At 46.8% G+C, this 18427-nt stretch overlaps 1 protein-coding gene across 2 annotated transcripts in view; it reads right to left on the bottom strand.

The window, feature by feature from the left end:
* Window positions 1-18427, bottom strand: part of LOC144953746 (thrombospondin-3-like) — a 71319-nt gene that overhangs the window by 10670 nt on the left and 42222 nt on the right. For both annotated transcript variants that reach the window (XM_078884349.1, XM_078884341.1), the window contains exons 9-17: window positions 16046-16186; window positions 14688-14765; window positions 12074-12226; window positions 10317-10427; window positions 6601-6708; window positions 5826-5985; window positions 5164-5282; window positions 4349-4401; window positions 2329-2522 (exon numbers count right to left, since the gene is read on the bottom strand). In XM_078884349.1, coding sequence (XP_078740475.1) covers window positions 2329-2522; window positions 4349-4401; window positions 5164-5282; window positions 5826-5985; window positions 6601-6708; window positions 10317-10427; window positions 12074-12226; window positions 14688-14765; window positions 16046-16186 — 1117 coding nt within the window. The remainder of the gene's footprint in view (window positions 1-2328; window positions 2523-4348; window positions 4402-5163; window positions 5283-5825; window positions 5986-6600; window positions 6709-10316; window positions 10428-12073; window positions 12227-14687; window positions 14766-16045; window positions 16187-18427) is intronic.

Raw genomic sequence — 18427 nt, forward strand, 5'->3', positions numbered from 1 at the left:
GGAGCTCTGGAAGGCAGCTCTCGAGGGTGTTTGGCTTACTGTCCCACGCTCGCCAGAAATCTTGCTGGAGGTGGCAGTACCCACACTCTATGCCTCACTGCACGTGCCCTGCCAATGTAGCCATTTGTACTGCTGGGTCGAAAGTGGCGGGAGGATTTGAGGAACATGCCCTCTGGGCGATCGAACTGACCGTGGTGGTGAGATGTAAACTCCCTCGCCTGGTATACCGGACATCAAGGGTTCGATCCTGGCCCTGACATCTTTATATTTGGAGTTTACATGTTCTATCCACGGTCACTTGGATTTTTCTCCAGGTCCTCCGAATCCCCCCCCCCCCCCCCACATTTAGAAACATACATTGAGAGTATTTGACTGCTATACATTCCACAGGATGACCCACTTCGTCGAGCTATCATTTGTGGCCAGGTCGCTTCTGAAAAAGAGCTATATAGCTCAGTGGACCTTATCTGGTGAAATAAAAATAAGTTCCAGGAAAAGAAAGATAGATTCAAGTTTTATAGTCATTACCTGCTCCAATGAGTGTGAGACAGTCACTTTGTGGCCCTGAGGCAGTGGCATAAATCCCACATTCCTAAGTGGTATCATTGTAATTGACCCTGAGGGATGATAGGCTGAATAGTCCTCTGACCAGGGTTTGAACTCACAACCTTACGATTTTGTTAAGTGATCAAAACGCAGCACCATCTAGACTTGGCCAATTAGTGGTGAAATAGCAATAGAGGATTGCCAATTTTTTTTTATATTGATCAACTACGTAAGTGTTCCAACATGGTTGGCTTGTAGCAACTTGTTTAATATTGTGGGAAATTAGTTTTAGCAGCATGTTAATTGCTGAAATATATATTGCTCAACATTTTACAGAAATGCACAAATGCTGAGCTGTAGAGAGGGGGCATAGTTGGACAGGAGAGCCACTGCTACAATTCTTACAGAGGGTCACAAATGCTGGTAAATCCGAACAATCTCATCTCCTTGCACCAACAGCAGTGGTTGGAAAAATGACATCTTGCCTCAGGATTTTAATTGGGCTCAAATAAGCTTTGTTCACTTAGTGCGTATTTTGCAGAATAAGCAATCACAGCTGGTCTGATGGCTTTTTATATTTGAAAGTAAACTTTGTATCCTTTTTGTTAAGGAGATGTAGGGGAAAGCAGGAGCATAGTGGATTGTGCACTCTGTAATGAACTTGGTGACCTCAGTTCAACTTCTGACAATGTCTAACATCGGTGTGATATCTGAATAGTTCAGGGCCCCCCCTTCGCGAGACCACGCTGTGCAGTGATGGGGTAATATGACCACACAAGCTCCACAACATGGAGCTCTACATTAAAGTATCGGTGACCTCAATAAGTAGTAGTGGCCGATGACGTATCTCGTACTGGCCAATTATGACCGATAGATTCAACTAGCAACTGACAGATTCAACTTTGGTTCAACTTTCCATTTTCACCGAGTGACGGTGTAGCATCACACAACGATTGAAGGGGCCCGTGTGATTAACGATGACGTATTTTGTAAAATTTGGCTGGTCATCCTTCATTGCAATAATGCTTATTTAAAATAACATCATCTGTACAAATGTTGTCGTGGCCGCCCGCCTCTGACAGACGGAGATGATTAATGCATTGACGCTTTAAACCTTAGTTGGAAAGCGTTAAGAAGGGTTGTCGCAAACATATTAAATAGCATATTAATGAGACATAAGTACGAACTGATAATTTTCAAAATAATAACCTAACATATCTTTGCATATATTGGAATACACGATGAGTCCACAAAAGAGTTAAAAATAAGCCCAACATTATACTTGAACTCTCATGTTAAATGATTTTCACAATGTTTTAGCTGCCCTTTGTAAGCTGCTGTGAATGCATTTCGTAAAACATCACTATTTTATTTGGACACTGGAAATCTTTGGGGTTAGCAGACTCGTCAATCTACACAAATTCCATGCATTCAAATCTTCTTAGGTTACCAACCTTGTGATTTTTACTGACAGACTGACAGTGCACTTTTTTGTTAAACATCACTTAAACGCATACATCATGACGCCATAATGATGTAACCGTAATTTGTGCTGACATCACAGATAATGTCAGTAACGCCATTACCACATATCTGCAGCTCAAAACGAGGAAATTGGCAATCCCTGTGGAGCTGGAGATAGGAGGAGGAGGGCCTGTAAAATAATTGGTCTGCGCCCAGCTTTGGCTGCCCGGAGCCTTGGCTTTCATCCCATTACATCAAAGTCGACGTGTTGTTTCAAAGCCCGGGCAAAGCTCGTGCGTGCACGGTCGCAGCGCGTGCCGTTATTATCCTCCTGATTGGGGTTGACGACGAGGCGGCAGTTGTCTGGGCCGGGCGGCAGGTAATCGGGGACGCCGTCGTTGTCATCGTCGTGGTCGCACTCGTCGCCCAGTCCGTCGTTGTCCGTATCCAGCTGGGAGCTGTTGGGCACGCTGGGGCAGTTGTCTCGCGTGTCCTGGTGCCCGTCCCCGTCACTGTGGGCAGCGGCAGCAAAGTGGCGGTGAGCGCGCTGCGTCAGCGCATGTCCGCTGCTGTGTATATATTAGCAGCTGCATCTAAAAGACGAATATGACAGCTTCGAGCGACTGCACATCCCCACCTGTACACCTGTACCAGCACACCTGTTTCTGTACACGTGGCTTGTGGACGATACGTGGCGCATGGCAGTTTGAATACGAGGGTGGAGAAGGGAGCACCACCCGGACACTCGTGGGCAGCGGCAGTGCCGCGGTTAGTGTGCTGCATCTACGAACCCGGTGACCAGGGTTCGATTCCCGCCCACGGTCAACACCGGTAACGATTATCTGAACCGGTCCTGCACCTCCCCTAGGTCGACTCAGCCTCAAATGAGTACTAGGCGTCCGGGCGTGGTGCTGACCATCCACATCCTCGTATGCCATTCCGACCTGCATAGGTGCTCACGAACAGCACTTGCCCCAACAGTCTGTGAAGGCTACACGGGGGACCTTTGCCCCCCTCCTGGCAGGCCATGCCCCACAGCACTAGCACGCACGTTAGAGCCTGACTCCAACTTACCGGGCTTCACCGTCATCATCATCATTGTCCATCTACTGCTGAGTACATGCCTCCTCATGCTGTTGTCATCCCCGTGGGCCTGTGATGCTACATTTCATCTGATTCCGGTCATCCTAGCAGCGTTTTTTTGTGAACCATCGAACAAAGACACTGTACCGAGCACTTTTAGATGTCCTGCTGTGGCTGTCTGGAACGCTCTTCCTATCGATATTGGGAAGCCATTGGACCTATGCACTTTTGAATCTGGATTGAAAACCAATTTCTTTCAAACAGTTTTTTTGTGTTTAGTTTGTTGTCCTTTCCCCGCAACTCAGATTAGCACGGTCGGCTATGTACGGTGAGAAAGAAGTTCAATATACATACGTATACAATAATAGATTTCGTCATTCTAACACCCGGTGGTTGCCTTCTCGGGCACGTTTTCTCCTTTGGCTGCCATTCCACCATCAGTCCTGTCCATCGCCCATCGTTCCTTGCAGTGCTGTGCTCTTCCTCGGCCCACCTACTTTTTTCAGTGCAGCTGGGGGGCCTTCATGTTTGGTTCCAAACTCGCCACAGCAATGTGACACGCATATCACGCTCTTCTGCGTCACGACCTTACAAAGCACATTACCCTCTAACACTGCTGCTGCTCTCAATATTCGATTTATATTTTAATGAAATTTTACACTTTTTGTTCTTTTTCAGGACATCAATTAACCCCAGTATCATGCTATGTTCGAAAAATGTTTTGCTGGCTGGCTGCCTGGCTGGTGTGCGGTGGTGACATCAGCACACACACCACAACTCTGAGGCAGGTTCCTGCAACGCGCTGACGTCACGCCTACCCCCACCCACCCTCCACCCCCGGACATTTAACTTAAGATATATTTATATATATCCTAAGAAATCAGTAGTGGAAATTCCACTCTCATTATTCATTTTTTTTCTTTCTACAGAAGCCATGAGAGGGGTGTTTAGACACTCTTGCGACCACACTAAACTATGAACTATTTTTATTTTATCAGGTAAGACCCTACTGAGCTAAATAGCTCTTTTTCAGAAGCCACCTGGCCACAAATGGTCGCTCAACGAAGTGGCTCATCACGTGTGTAAATTCACACGTTTCTAACTGTGCAGGGAAAACCCGGAGAACACGGAAAAAAATCCACACAACCATAGGGAGAACATGTAAACTCCAAACAGACGCACACAGCGCCAGTGTCATTGCATCCCTCGAGTAGCACTCCTTGGCAAGCAGTGTGTTTGTGTGGTAAAGGGTTACCTGTCTTGGTTGGTGTCACAGATATCCCCAACCAGGTCACTGTCGCTGTCAGTCTGTGGCATGGAGAGGGGGAGAGTGTTGTGATTACAGGAGAGAGAAAAGCGTTAGGGAGGACAGTATCATCACCACCATCAGTCTCTCTGTCCAGGCATTGCCTGGATTGGTTATAGACAATATAAAGTTAAACGAAACTAATTTTATTTTACCAGGTAAGGCCCACTGAGCTATATAGCTGTTTTTCAGAAGCAACTTGGCCACAAACGAAAGCCCAATGAAGCGGCTTATCACGTGGAAATTCACATGTTTCTAAATGTGGAAGGAAAAACCGGAGGACCCGGAGAAAAAAATCCACATGACCACAGGAGGAACATGCAAACTCCCAATAGGCAGGCGTCAGGGTCAGAATCGAACCCATGACCTACTGCATACCAGGCGAGGAGGTTAACATCTCTCCACCGTGCCTTCATATCTCCCCATCTTCTGTCTCCATCACTCTCCAGTCCCACCCTCTCTTTTTGAAAGCCTCCACGACAACAGCTCTCCACCTTTCCCTTGGCCCTGCCTCTTAGTTCCCCTTCCTCCATCCCCAACTCTGAAGACCATCGAAGTGTAGACATTTCAGTTCTGCCGAACAGCTCTAATTGAACAGCTACCTCTTTAAAATGGCCCGATGCCGAGCTTGCTTCGTGCGTGTGTGTAGGGCATCTGTTGAGACACCCTGCACACAGCAGTACAGATCTGTGTATTGACGCCAAAATGTATCCATTGCACCGTCACACAAAACCGATGCGTGGAGCCCGTCCTGCTGTCCACACCTGAGTGGGGTTGCTGACTTCAGGGCAGCTGTCACAGGCGTCCCCCACGCTGTCGCCATCACGGTCCGTTTGGAGAGGGTTGGGCACTTTGGGGCAGTTGTCCAGTATGTTTGGGATTCCTGCAGAAAGGGCAGAGCAAGTAAAATAAATCCCCCCCCCCCCCCCCAAACAGAGAAGATGCATGTGTTCTCTCCATGGAGAGAAAGCCGGATTTAACATGGTGGATTTTTGGTGCGGTCATTGGTGACTGCACTAAAAACCATCAACTTGCTTCACACTGGAACCCGGTGTGAGGCACAGGTGAATTCCTGGAGTCAAACCCAGGCTCTCCACAGTGCTCTGACTGCTTGCCACCCAGCTGCCTTCAAAACATCCTCATATTATCCAAGGGATATACTTGTTCAAGCAGAGACCATCAAACTCATTGAACATGAAGTGAATTTGACCTTGGGTGGATGAATACTCCTGGTTTGTACCCACCACCTCAACAGCGTTCCCATATGCACGTTGCCTCGCTGACACATTCGTACAAATCAACACACTGCGGGGTGTAATGGTGCGCCAGGCTACCTTGCGTATGGGCATCAATACGGAAAAGCTACGTGTTACTGTAGCTCGTGGAACAGCAGAGCTGTGGTTGCAGGTGTTCTGTATGGGCTGACCGTCTCCATCGATGTCATTGTCGCAGGCATCGCCCTCCCCGTTGCTGTCCGTGTCGCGCTGGTCGTTGTTGTTCACATTGGGGCAGTTGTCGCACGCATCGCCGAAAGAGTCCGTGTCGGAATTCTGCTGGTCCTTGTTCACTATGAGCCGGCAGTTGTCCTGTCAAGGGTTTATTGAAGGAAAACAGAAATGACTGTCAACTCATTGTCATCATCGTCATCATCATCTGCATTGTCATCTCCAAGTGTTTACATCAATCCGTAACTTCATACTAGTTTCCAACTTGGCCTGTCGCATCGACTCCCCTTGGCAGCTCACCTATCTACACACTCAGCTACTCACTCACCTACTCACTTAAACGCTCCATCACCCACTCACCCACTCACTTATCCAGCAACCCACCTACCCACCCACTAAGTCGCTCTCTCGTTCATGTTGTCCAGCCCAACTACTCACCTATCTACACTCACCTACTCACTCACCTACTCACTTAAATGTTCCATCACCCACTCACACGCTCACTCACCCAGTGACCCACCTACCCACCCGCTCACTCGCTCTCATTTGTAGAGTCTGGCCTATCTACGTGGAACTCATTGCTGGTCACTGTTCATGATTTTTCTCGAACGCTCAACTAGCTCTGCAGCAATACACTCAAGACAAAAATATTCAGTAGCGCTTACAGAGCATTTCCACGGTGCCTTTGCACTGTAAGAATGGCACTAACTACCAAATAAATGTGAACATTTGTTTTATTATTAAGTGTGACCGCACCTGCACATTCTTGATGCCATCGCCGTCCGCATCCTCATCGCACTGGTCTCCAAGTCCATCCCCATCTGCATCCTCCTGCCCCGAGTTGGGTGTGAACCTGCAGTTGTCCTGTGGGGGAAAATGCAGAACTGTGCATGAGCCGTAAGACTTTGGACCTAAAGCCGTAGGCTGACGCACCAACATTCGACATGCCATGTGCTGAATTTGATGAGCTGATCACGAGCAGCAAAACAGGAATCTTATCCTGCAACATGGTTTCCAAACCTAATAAAAAAAAATATGCTTCCAGGGTAAAATGCAGACCTTATCAATCAGAACCTGTTGTGTGCAGCATGGGAGCCAACTTCTAGTATTGTAGCCAGACGAACTGTGTTCAGATGCATTGCAGGAATATGTCAAAGACGCAAGCGGAAAATAAGCCAGACAAAATAGAAGATGATGCGAAAGATGGTGTAGCTTATGTTGAGGTGAATGAGAAGTCAGGAAAGGGACAAGGTTTGTGTGTAAAGTGTGTCTTTGAAAAATTCATTTTATGTAGGTATACGGGCACTTAGAAGGTGCTTGTGGGCAGTGGTGACCTCCGTAGATATAACATTCAGGCCCATATACAATAGCTGGTATTACTGGTGCAGTGATTGGGTAGCAGACATTGTCATACTGTGGCAGCAAATAACACTCAAGCTGCACTGCAGTCAACATACCTTGTGCAAGTGAAATGGGTGCATATGTATAATAAATAAAAACCCAACATATTTGTCAATCACAGTGCACTTATTATAAATTGTATTCAGTGGAATAATCTGTAATAGGCGAAAGTCTCGGGCAATCGCACCTTCTTCATAGCAAGATGGACTAATGCCCGAGAGAAGGAGCATTGGCTAAAATGTTGCCTATGAAATATATATTTATTTTAAGGCATTGTTGTTGATGAATGCGCCTTAAAACTGTTTGTTGTCATGTGTGCTTGTGCGCCACTGCCGATGCAGTCCCACCAAATAATTAGTTTTATAATTGTTTGTTGACAACCCTTCGCCAGTCCACCGCTGGATGAAGTCCGCGATGCCGTCACAGCTCGTTAGACCACACTTCACCACGCTGGTCAGTGTCGCTGGTGAAGGGGGATCTAAGACCGCTTCAGATACCACTCGCCACTGATGTTAGCCATCATTTCCATTGTTACTGGGTATGCGGAGGCTATTGTTACAAGGAGCAGATGGCACGTGGCTTCACATCAGCGATAATTCATTTCACGAGTGCAATATAAGGCCTTGATAAGATGATCTTTTAATTCTTTAAACATTATTCTGAACACTATAACCTGATAAAGTTTTTATTCTTTAAACATTATTCTAAACACTATAACCTAATAAAGTTTTGCAGGCTGGTTGGCACGCGGGCGGGCAACTGCTCGGTGGTGACGTCTGCGCACATATCTGTGTGCAGACGTCACCACCACCCCTGAGCGTTGAGCCGGTTCGAGCGTCGCGCTGACTTCACGCCTCGTCTGCCCTCGTGCAAGTGGCAAATCACAAGCACCGAGTCGCAGTCAGTGCGCGGTTTCTCCGTAACGATGTCAAACGTAGACCGCAATCTTTTCGCTAATAACCACGTTGATTGCCGACTTCCCGAGCACGTAGAGCGAAGGGTGCCCCAATTGAGCCAATGACACACGCATGTGCAGGCTCTCCCCTGCAGCGGGCAAACAGGGGTGAAAAGCCCCAGAGCAGGCATCAAAGTGTGTTTGGTGTCCAATGTGTTATGCATTTTGGAGGGGGGGGAAAAAAAAGATGCGTGTTGCCAAGGGGCCACATGTTAAGATGTGCAAGAATGCATTTCACATTGGAAGAAGGCACCCTCTTGACCGTTGCACGTGTATCGCGGCTGTTTTGTTACGAGAGGATTTTGCTCCATTAGTGCATTTAGAAGTTGCTCATGTTTATGATCAAAGGGCACTCTGGATATATATATGAAAGGGCAGCCAAAACGTGCACTTGTTTTCATTTCAGCCCAATGGTCAGAATTTTAGAACGCAATGTTTGAGGTGCTTGGGTGTATCAGTTCCGCGCTTCTTTGAAGTGCCCTATGTCAGAGGCAATTGTCCGCATGACATTTAATGAACAAAGAAAAAACGTTAAAAGTGAAGAAGCAAAGGAAAAAAAAAGTTAGCTAAAACGTCACATTGTGTGAAACGTGTGGAGAAATTGCCGCTGTCAGTACTGCAGTGAGCAGGTGGAAACCCCGTTTTTTCTGCGGCAAGGGGCCAACGTGGGCCGAACATTGGATGACCAACCCCGTGGAGTGACTGATGATATTGTGGATGAAGTGCGGATGTTGCTGGATGAGAACCATCATGTAACATGGGATGAGGTTGCCAAAAAGTATCAATCATAAGACTCGCTCGGGCTATTCTTGGGCTCGCCACAAATTGAATGCAGTCCAACAACAGACTGTGCACTACTCAAATTACAGACTGGGCACTACTCGGTGGAGGACAGGAGAATGTTTTTTCAAGTGTAATGTTACAAATTACGAAACATTAACTGAGGTGCGAGCTGAAATTGAATTAATGATCAAAATAATAGATATTTTTATCCAACAAGGTCTGGTAGAGGGCATTAACTAACATAATGATGAAAATAAGTGTGCACAGTCTTTTTGTAAAATCCCTTACAGGATGAGGGCCTCCTCAGCTTTTTATTTGGATGTCAGTTTACCCAGAGGAACTGATGAAACTGCCATTTATATTACAGTGAGGGTCCATCCATTTAGTACGTACGCATGGAGGTGGGAGGGGGGGGGTTAACCCAAATGCGTACGCTTGCGTATGGGGGGTTTACTGACAATGTACGTACGCATAGGAAACGGGGGGGGGGGGGGGGTGAAGCCTCGATAATAATTTGTCTACATTGGCCTTCAAATGAGCCACAGTTCAGTTTCTACAGCTGTCAGGCAAGCACTACCGGGAGAAGTGGGACTGTGGGAGAGATGTCACTCGTGTGCCACCGTACCCCTGACTGCAGCTATCACGCAGCTCAGCAAAATAAGTGGCCAAGGTACGCAACTTAATCCTTTAATGCAGCCGGCAGATTTTAGCGTACGTACTAAATGGATGGCTCCTTACCGTGCATCAAGACAATATTCCAGGGCAGTAAACTCAGACGCTTGTACAAACTCTGTTGTCGGAGGAATATGGTTGCGTGCATTGTGTCTCGTCACCGCGGCGTTACCACTGTGACGAGATGTTTACTCCCTCGACTGGTATGCAGGAGGTCGAGAGTTCGATCCCGAGCCTGACGCCTGTATACTTGGAGTTTGCATGTTCTCCCCGTGGTCGCGTGGATTTTTGTCCGGGTCCTCTGGTTTTTCTCTCCACATTTAGAAACATGCGTTTTGAGTATTTGGATGCTGTTATAAATTTGCACGTGATAAGCCACTTCGTTGAGCTACTGTTTGTGGCCAGGTCACTTCTAAAAAAGAGCTATATAGCTCAGTAGGCCTTACCTGGTAAAATAAAAAAATAGTTTAGTTTAGTTTTAGTTCAGTGTTTTGACTTGTCATTGACGATGTAACCCTTCCCCTTATCATCAAGGTCATTATAGAACAATATTTCTGCTTGTACACAAACTGTGGGCAAGCATTCGAGCCAACGCCAGACAGGGCACGTTAAGTGCCGAGCTCGTCACCAGGCACACAGGTTGCCCTGTTCCCCCTCTCACCTTGCGGCAGTGCTTGTCGTTGTCCGTGCAGGGCAGGGCCTCGTCTGGGTAGCCGTCGATGTCGGCATCCGTGCCGCACACATAGCCGTTTCCAGCCCAGCCCACATTGCACTGCACGTACAGGCAGAGCGCAGCAGTTCATAACCCTCAAGTATCGCAGCAGCCGCATAACTCTGCACTCTGCTTGTGTTTGCGGGCACGCGCTGCACTGCACGCACGGGCAGAGTGCAGGGTGCATACCCTCAAGTACAGCAGCTAGGGTTGGCAACTCTGACTGAAGCTATTCCAGGAGATGTTTTTTTTCTTCCAGCATGATGTAATGTATGCATGTTGAACTTCTTTCACACCGTACGTAGCCAACTGTACTAATCCGATGTGCGGAGGAAGGTCAACAAACTAAACACAAGACCAGTTCTAAAGAAATTAGTTTTCAATCTAGATTTTAAAGTGCATGGCTCCAGGGGCTTCATAATATCGTTCCAGACGGTCGCAGAAGCGCATCTGAAAGCACGTGATGTGGTGACAGTCTTTGTTCGATAGCTAGCCAAGAGCTACTGCAAGGATGACATTGAAGACTCCACCCTTCATACTATGCCATCACGCTGCCAAGGGAAATAAAAACGCAATCAGGTGACACCTTATAGTTTAACAATGAAAGATTTTCTTTTCGAACGATGTGCTTTCATTATGTCAATTTATTTTCTTAAAATATCCTATTATAAACATCCTCCGGATTGCTTTCAGTAGTCACCAGGAGGGATCGATGCCAATTCCAGGAGACACTCCCAGCCAATCCGGGAGGTTTGGCAACTCAAACAGCAGTGGCCATGCACTCTGCTGTCTACTTGTGCTTGCAGCACCAGTGCCCTGCACGCACGGGTCTAGCGCCACGCCCACGACTTCCATCCAGCACTTAGTCAGGGCTAAAGGTGATGGTCCGGAGGAGTCTGAGGTGAGCACAATAATTCGCGTTGACCAATAATATTGGGGATAGGCAACAGGTGGGTTTGCAGGACTGCCACGGTCCACACTTTCTATACGGACGCTCCTGTACGAGCCTCGTGTGCTGTTGCCAGTAAAGTCAGACAGATAGGACCACCCGGTCCACACGGCTCAGGCAGGCGGTCTAAAAATTGTGGTCTGCTCAGAATGTAAAGCTAAACAAAATGGGGGACATACATTTTTTTTGGGTGAGAAATATTTTCCAAATTACTGTGAATGTATTACTTGCCCGAATACAAATATTAAGTTCTGCTTGTAGCCAAATGTGGCATTCAAAGATTTAAACTCCCAGCAATCCAGATGGAGGAAAGATCAAAGCTGGTATTGGACATTCCAATTTTTCTTTGGATAAACTGATTAGTCAACACATATACATTTTTCTCGTTACAAGTAAGAACTTTGACCACATCTGTGTCCCTGTGTGTATGCGTCTGTGTGCATCCATGTGTGCGTCTGTACATGCGTCCATGTGTACATGCGTCCATGTGTGCGTGCGTCTGCATGTGCATCCGTGTGTTGTGTCCACGTGTGCATCCATGTATGCGTCTGTGTGCGTCTGTCTGTCTTTGTGCATGCGTCGGTGCGTCCATGTATGTTTGTGCATCTGTGTGTGTGTGTCCTTGTGTCCGTGTGTGCGGGTCCATGTACATGCATCGGTGTGTCCGTGTATCCATGCGTCAGTGTGTGTGTGCGTACGTCCGTGTGTGTACGTCCATGTGTGTGTGCGTGTCTGTGGCTGCGAGTTTGCTGCTCACGGTGCACGACACGTCCCCGTTCCGCTCCACGTGGCACTGCGCGTTCAAGTCGCATGGGTTGAAGGCCCCGTTGTTGCAGGTGTTGCCGGGGTGGCAGCCCACATTCTGGTTTCCTGAGTACCCCGCTTTGCACGGTCCACAGCGATATGAGCCCTGCCACAACCACAACCAACATCCAACACCATTAACAAAACCAATACGGCCCTTCTCATTGTATTGCGGCATGATGGCGTTCCTTTGCCATGTCGGTCATCGGGGTTGTTTGACCATAGTCAAAGTGGATGATATCAATGCCCAGGTTGAGGTAGCCCTCAGAGGTTTAGGTCACATCCCAGCAGACGTGGCAAGATCTGAAATCGCCACCATCCTCAAAAACGCTAAGAAACCCATTAGTAACATCAGCAGGGACGAGCGCTCTGAACTCGCTCAATTTAAAAAGAGAGATGATATTGTCATCCTTTCAGCCGACAAGGGCAATGCCACGATCATCATGGATAAAACCACATACAACAACAAAATCCAGGACCTTCTTAATGATGGCAGTTATACCAAAATCAACAAAGATCCTATCAACTGCCTGACTACAAAAACCAACAATATCATCACTAATTCGACTTCTCTAATCGAACCGACCAAGCAGCTCTCTCTAAAACCTTCGGCTACTAGACCACCCAGATTTTATGACCTTCCAAAAATCCATCAACTCACCTACCTACAAACTGGTCCGATTTCTGTCTGAGACCCTGCTTCCATTCACGGGCAAGACCACCTCAGCAGTACTTAACTCAGCTCACTTGGTTTCTCTAATCAAGGACATTTCACTGTCTCCAGATGATTTGCTTGTCAGCTTCGATGTAGTCTCTCTGTTCACCAAGGTACATATACCTGACACCATAGCAATCATTGAAGACTTGGTCCAACAGGGACTGAATCCTGATGCACCAACTTTGGTGAGGCACTGCCTTACAAACACTTACTTCATCTGGAATGGTACATTATACAAACAAAATGTACCCCTATGGGTTCTCCCTTATCATCAGTGGTAGTGAAGGTTTCCATGAAGAAATTTGAAACAGACGCCATCCTGACATCCACTCTACGTCCTTCCCTGTGGAAGAGATACATAGATGACACTTTCGTCATCTGGCCACATGGCCAGCCAGCACTGAACCATTTTTTCAACCACATCAATTCGATACATCCATCCATAAAATTCACCATGTAAGTGGAAAATGATGGCAAGCTACCATTCCTGGATGTTTTCATCGAGAAGAGGCCTGATGGCTCGTTGGGACATTCCGTCTACAGAAAAGCGACCCACACGGATTCCTATCTAAAGCCTGACTCCCACCACCATCAGGCCCAGAAGAACTCCCTCATCAAAACACTACACCATAGGGCACGCTGCATCTCCTTCCAGCGCCACCTCGCCAGTGAACTGGAGCACGTACACCAAGCCCTCAAGATGAACGAATACTCAGACTACACATTCCGTAAAACTATCACCCCAACCATGGGGAGACAACCCTCTGAGGACACAATAAAAACCATCACCTTGCCATACATAGCAGGTGTTACCAAAAATATTTCCAAAATCTTAAGCAAACACAAGATCCAGGTCCAATTCAATACAGTAAACAAAATCCGTGATTTGATCCCATCTGTGAAGGATGTCATTCCTGACATGCAATACCCTGGTGTCTACAAACTAAGTTGTGTCTGCAGCAGTAGTTACATTGGGGAAACGAAACGACACGTCTCGGACCGTGTTCGCGAACACAAGGCAGATTTGAAACACGGTAGAACCAATACCTCTGCCGTCGCTGATCATTTTTATAATGCAGTGGGCTCGCACAATATCGTTTTTTCCGAGACCAAGGTACTCTTCAAACCTTCGGGCTACCATCAAAGAATTGTCCATGAAGCCATCCAGATATATAGAAACAGAGACAATTTCAACCGAGAAGATGGGTATAAGCTGATTAATCATTGGAAGGAAGTTATTAACCAAGCAAAGTAGTAACTTGCTGTGGGGCTTCCATTCTTCCCTGCCGTTTGGCTGTTTTCTCCGACTCTCTGAGTTGCATTGCCTTGTTAGGTGCCTCTGTACTGATGGGCTGGGGTCTCACTAACATGGCCACCTCTGCTCCCTTAGCCTCGATGTATCGATGGTTCTGGCTGTGTGATGGGCTGGGGTCTCACTGGCGCGACCACTGTTGCGGTGGTTCTCTTGAGTGGATGCGCTTGACTCTCACAGCGTAGTTGGCAGTGCCGCAGCTTGTGTTACACATAGACATGACATTAACTTGCTAATCTCCCTAATCTCTCTGCCTAATCTCTCCCATCAACATAGTGCTAATCTCCCATTAACACTGCTGTTGTGCGCATATGCGGGGACAATACTCTTATGCGGCGATTGAAGCTCATTTCATGCTAATCTTATTCTCTTTCCCTAATCTCTCTCTCCGTAATCTCCCCCATTAACACGCCTGAGTGCTTGCGTGCGGGGATGCCTCATTTGTATTACAATAGAACTAAAATCATATTTCCAATCTGTTCTAAATAGCAAAGAAAATTAAGAAGAAAAAAGATAAAAGTAACGAGAAAAACTTACCACGATGTTCACACAGATGGAGTTGAGGACACAGCCACCATTTTTTCCATCTTGACACTCATCAACGTCTGTGCACACCTGTGGGAAGATGCAACGCTCAATCGCAAGCTATCGGTCTACCCAAACACGGTGCGTATGTACCTATACTCACAGACAAGCAATTCTAAATCAGTAAAAAAAACATGTTAATAAAAGTAAGCAGGACTTGGGCAAGACATGTGGCTATACCGGATGATGGCTGGTGGTCAAGACTAACGACAGAGTGGTAGTCAAAGGAGGGAGAGAGAGCATGCCCGATACCTCGTCCACTGCAGAGGTGAAGCGATGGAATCGGCTTGTGTACAGATGTTAGATGGATTGTTACATAGCCTACATCCAGTAGTGAATAGATAACGGTTGCTGATGAGGAATCAATAATTAGAAATTATGAACCGACGACATATTAGGTCCAGTGTGTATGAAGTAAGCTGATGCTATAGCTGTAGAGCATACAACGTTAATACGAGTTTCCATTGCCAATGGCAGGGCAGTATGCAGAGGCCTTTCAGGACTCACAGATTGAGACCTGGATCATTTACGTTCCCATTTGTAGATAGCTTGAGATCACTACGTAGCCTTTGCTCTAGTTTATAATGGACATTGTTGGTGTCAATTCATTAAACTCGCTATATTACAACTCCTGGTTGAGCATCTGGTGGGTGCCTGTGCATTAGATGAAGCGTCTTTGATGCTAGCTGAGTGATATGACATGGACCAGCATTAGGGATGTTAAATTTCTTAAACATGCTTAACCGACAAGGAAAACGACACTCAGTGAATATACGAGTCGGCCATAAAAGCATTTGACTGCCAGGTGACGAGGAATTAAAATAAGTCTACTTTGCAAAGGAGACAAAATATGAGTTACTTAAGTTACGCTTGTAATTTAAAATACAGTCATTGATTTAAAAAAAACAAGGTTCAAAAGCAATGCAGTTAACTTGTTCGAAAAGCATTTAATATGCAAGATGAATGTGCATGTATAACCTCTGAAAGGATTATTTAATTACAAATAGAGCCTCTCCAAATTGAAATAATAGCCATTTTCTATACTTTTGAGGCATACGCAATTAGAAAATAACTAAAACCGTGTTACATAGCGATATATTTATTAGATGAACAACGGTTCTAGATTTGAAGCTTTCGTGACTGCAAGGATTCATATTCTTAGGTTTTTTCGGTAAAGTCACGTAGGTAAAACATTAAAATTATATTATTATATTATGTTCTTATTTTATTATTTTATTTTACTTTAATTAATTTTAATGTTTTACCTACGTGACTTTACCGAAAAAACCTAAGAATATGAACGACGGTACCTGCTTGGTGTCCTTGGCAAACTCCACCCCGACCCCCTGCAGAAGAGGCCCCGCCAGTCCGTCCGGGCACGGCTCGCACGAGAAGCCCGGCGCCGCGTTCACGCAGCGCACGCCAGCGAAACACGGGCTGGCAAGCTTACACTGCGGCCCACGCACACCCCAAACAAAGACAAAGATCCCCCCGTATAGCCTTAACGGACTGTTGGGGCAAGCGTTGTTAGCGAGTGGCCAGCACCACGCCCGGCCGCCTTTGTCTCCCCGGTGGCGAAGTTTACACACCGCACCAGGTACTCATTTGAGGCTGGGTCAACTTACGGGAGGCCCAGGACTGGTTCAGATAATCGTCACTGGTGCAAATTGAAGTCGGCTCGTTGGGTTTGTAGCTCAGCGCGCTAACCACTGCGCCACCACTCCCCCACACGCACGCCAACCCGCGTTAACACGCGCGCATCAACACACACTTCGCCTTCATACTATAAAGACTAAAAGGCGGCGATGCCCGTTTCAGCCCGCTCTGGACTATTGAGGTCAACGCTGCTGGCACACCGCTGTTTATCTTCAGTCGTACTTACAGCTAGGGCTTCATTTCAGCCAGGTCTGCCTGGGTTTGGCGACACAGAATTTATTTCCACACCTGGTACACCATGAACGGTATGCCTCTCGCGAATGGCTGTGGCTACTAGTCACGCGCCGATTTCAATCTACTGGCAACGGGGACATTTTCAGTGAGGAATTAATTCTGGCTAACAGTCCATGAATGAAAGTGCAGCCAGCAACGAGATGCGCCACCACGTTTGGCCAAACAAAAGTCCTTTGGGCAAATGGTAGGTGCACATATCAGTTGCATGGTCCAACCAGGATGCCTTGCTTTGATAATTTTCTTAGAGAGCCAATACACAGCGGGACATTCACAGATTTCATAAAGAGACCACAATTATTCGAATAAATTTGCCGGGACACATGGTGTTGGTAAGCACGAATTAAGGCCATCTTGCCACAAAAGTGGTTGATGTGGCCAACACCATGACTGACTGCCTTTGTCTCCCCATTGCTGATGCCAGCACCCCACACAAGATACCCATTTTATACTGAGCCAAACTCTGCAAGGACCAGATTCACATTATAACAGTGCTGTAGCTATAAAAACTAAAATCTGGCATGCATTCTGCCTGGCCTTGAAGCTTAGCCTGCTGAGTCATAAATTCAAGAAGGCCAAATCACCATAAATGCAACAAATCACATACGATCCTGGAAGCTAAGTAGAGTTGAGCCCGGTGGAAGTGCTGTAGGCTTGGCTGAGGTGCCAAGAAGGTTGGCTGTCCATAACCCATGTGTGTAGAGCTTTGAGCTGTATCCCCTCCTATTCTTCTGTTTCCTCAGACTCGCTAATAAATTTACCAAACACCTGAATACACGACACCCCTCAAAAACAGTCTTGGGACTCATAGATTGTTTCCTCGGTAAAATCAGGTCAATATAAATGTAAACATCCTCAGGAATTGGGCATATGCTAAATAGTCACTGGAAGAATGTGTTATGAGCTGTATACCAACTAAAAGCCAGATTTATTAATATATTTAATATTTATATTTTACCAGGTAACGCCCACTGAGCTATATAGCTGCTTTTCAGAAGTGACCTGGTCACAAATAATAGCTGAGTGAAGTGGCTTATCACGGGGAAATTCATAGCATCAGCCAAATACTCTAAACGCATGTTTCTGAATGTGGAGGGAAAAACCGCGACCACGGGGAGAACATTCTAGAAATATACAGCAGGCGTCAGGGTAGGGATCTAACCCACGACCTGCTGTATACCAGGCGAGGTAGTTAACATCTCGCCACTGCTGCGCATATTTTCACGCACTGGGATACCACGTTGCGCTCGAGCGCACTTCCAGGAATCGAACCCAGGTCACCACGATCAACATTCTTTCTTTCTCTCACACAAACACAACGATCCCCCACACAGCCAGAGCCATATCGACTGTTTGAACAAGTGCTGTTAGCGAGGACCTTTGAAGGCCGACATGGCGCAGTGGGTGGAAGCATGGCCAGTCCCTTGCCCAGTCGATTGTGTCTCCTCGGTGCTGATGTTTACACACCACACCAGGCTCAGCTAACCTAATGGAGGAGCAGGCCTGGCTCAGCGATCACTCGCCACGAATGTTTGCTGTGGCCGGTAATGGAAATTAGGTAAATGGATTCATCTTCCACTGTGCTAACGAATGAACCTACAGCTCCCTACATAATCAAACATGCAATAGATAAAAATTAAATAAACAATACAACAACCGCCATTCACCACTAAGTGGCGGTGACGTCACCATGTCGTTTGTGCCAGGCCAGGTGCAATTTGAGGTCACGTGAATTGTCGAATGCT

The sequence above is a fragment of the Lampetra fluviatilis genome, chromosome 3, assembly GCF_964198595.1.
Source record: "Lampetra fluviatilis chromosome 3, kcLamFluv1.1, whole genome shotgun sequence".
NCBI lineage: Eukaryota > Metazoa > Chordata > Hyperoartia > Petromyzontiformes > Petromyzontidae > Lampetra > Lampetra fluviatilis.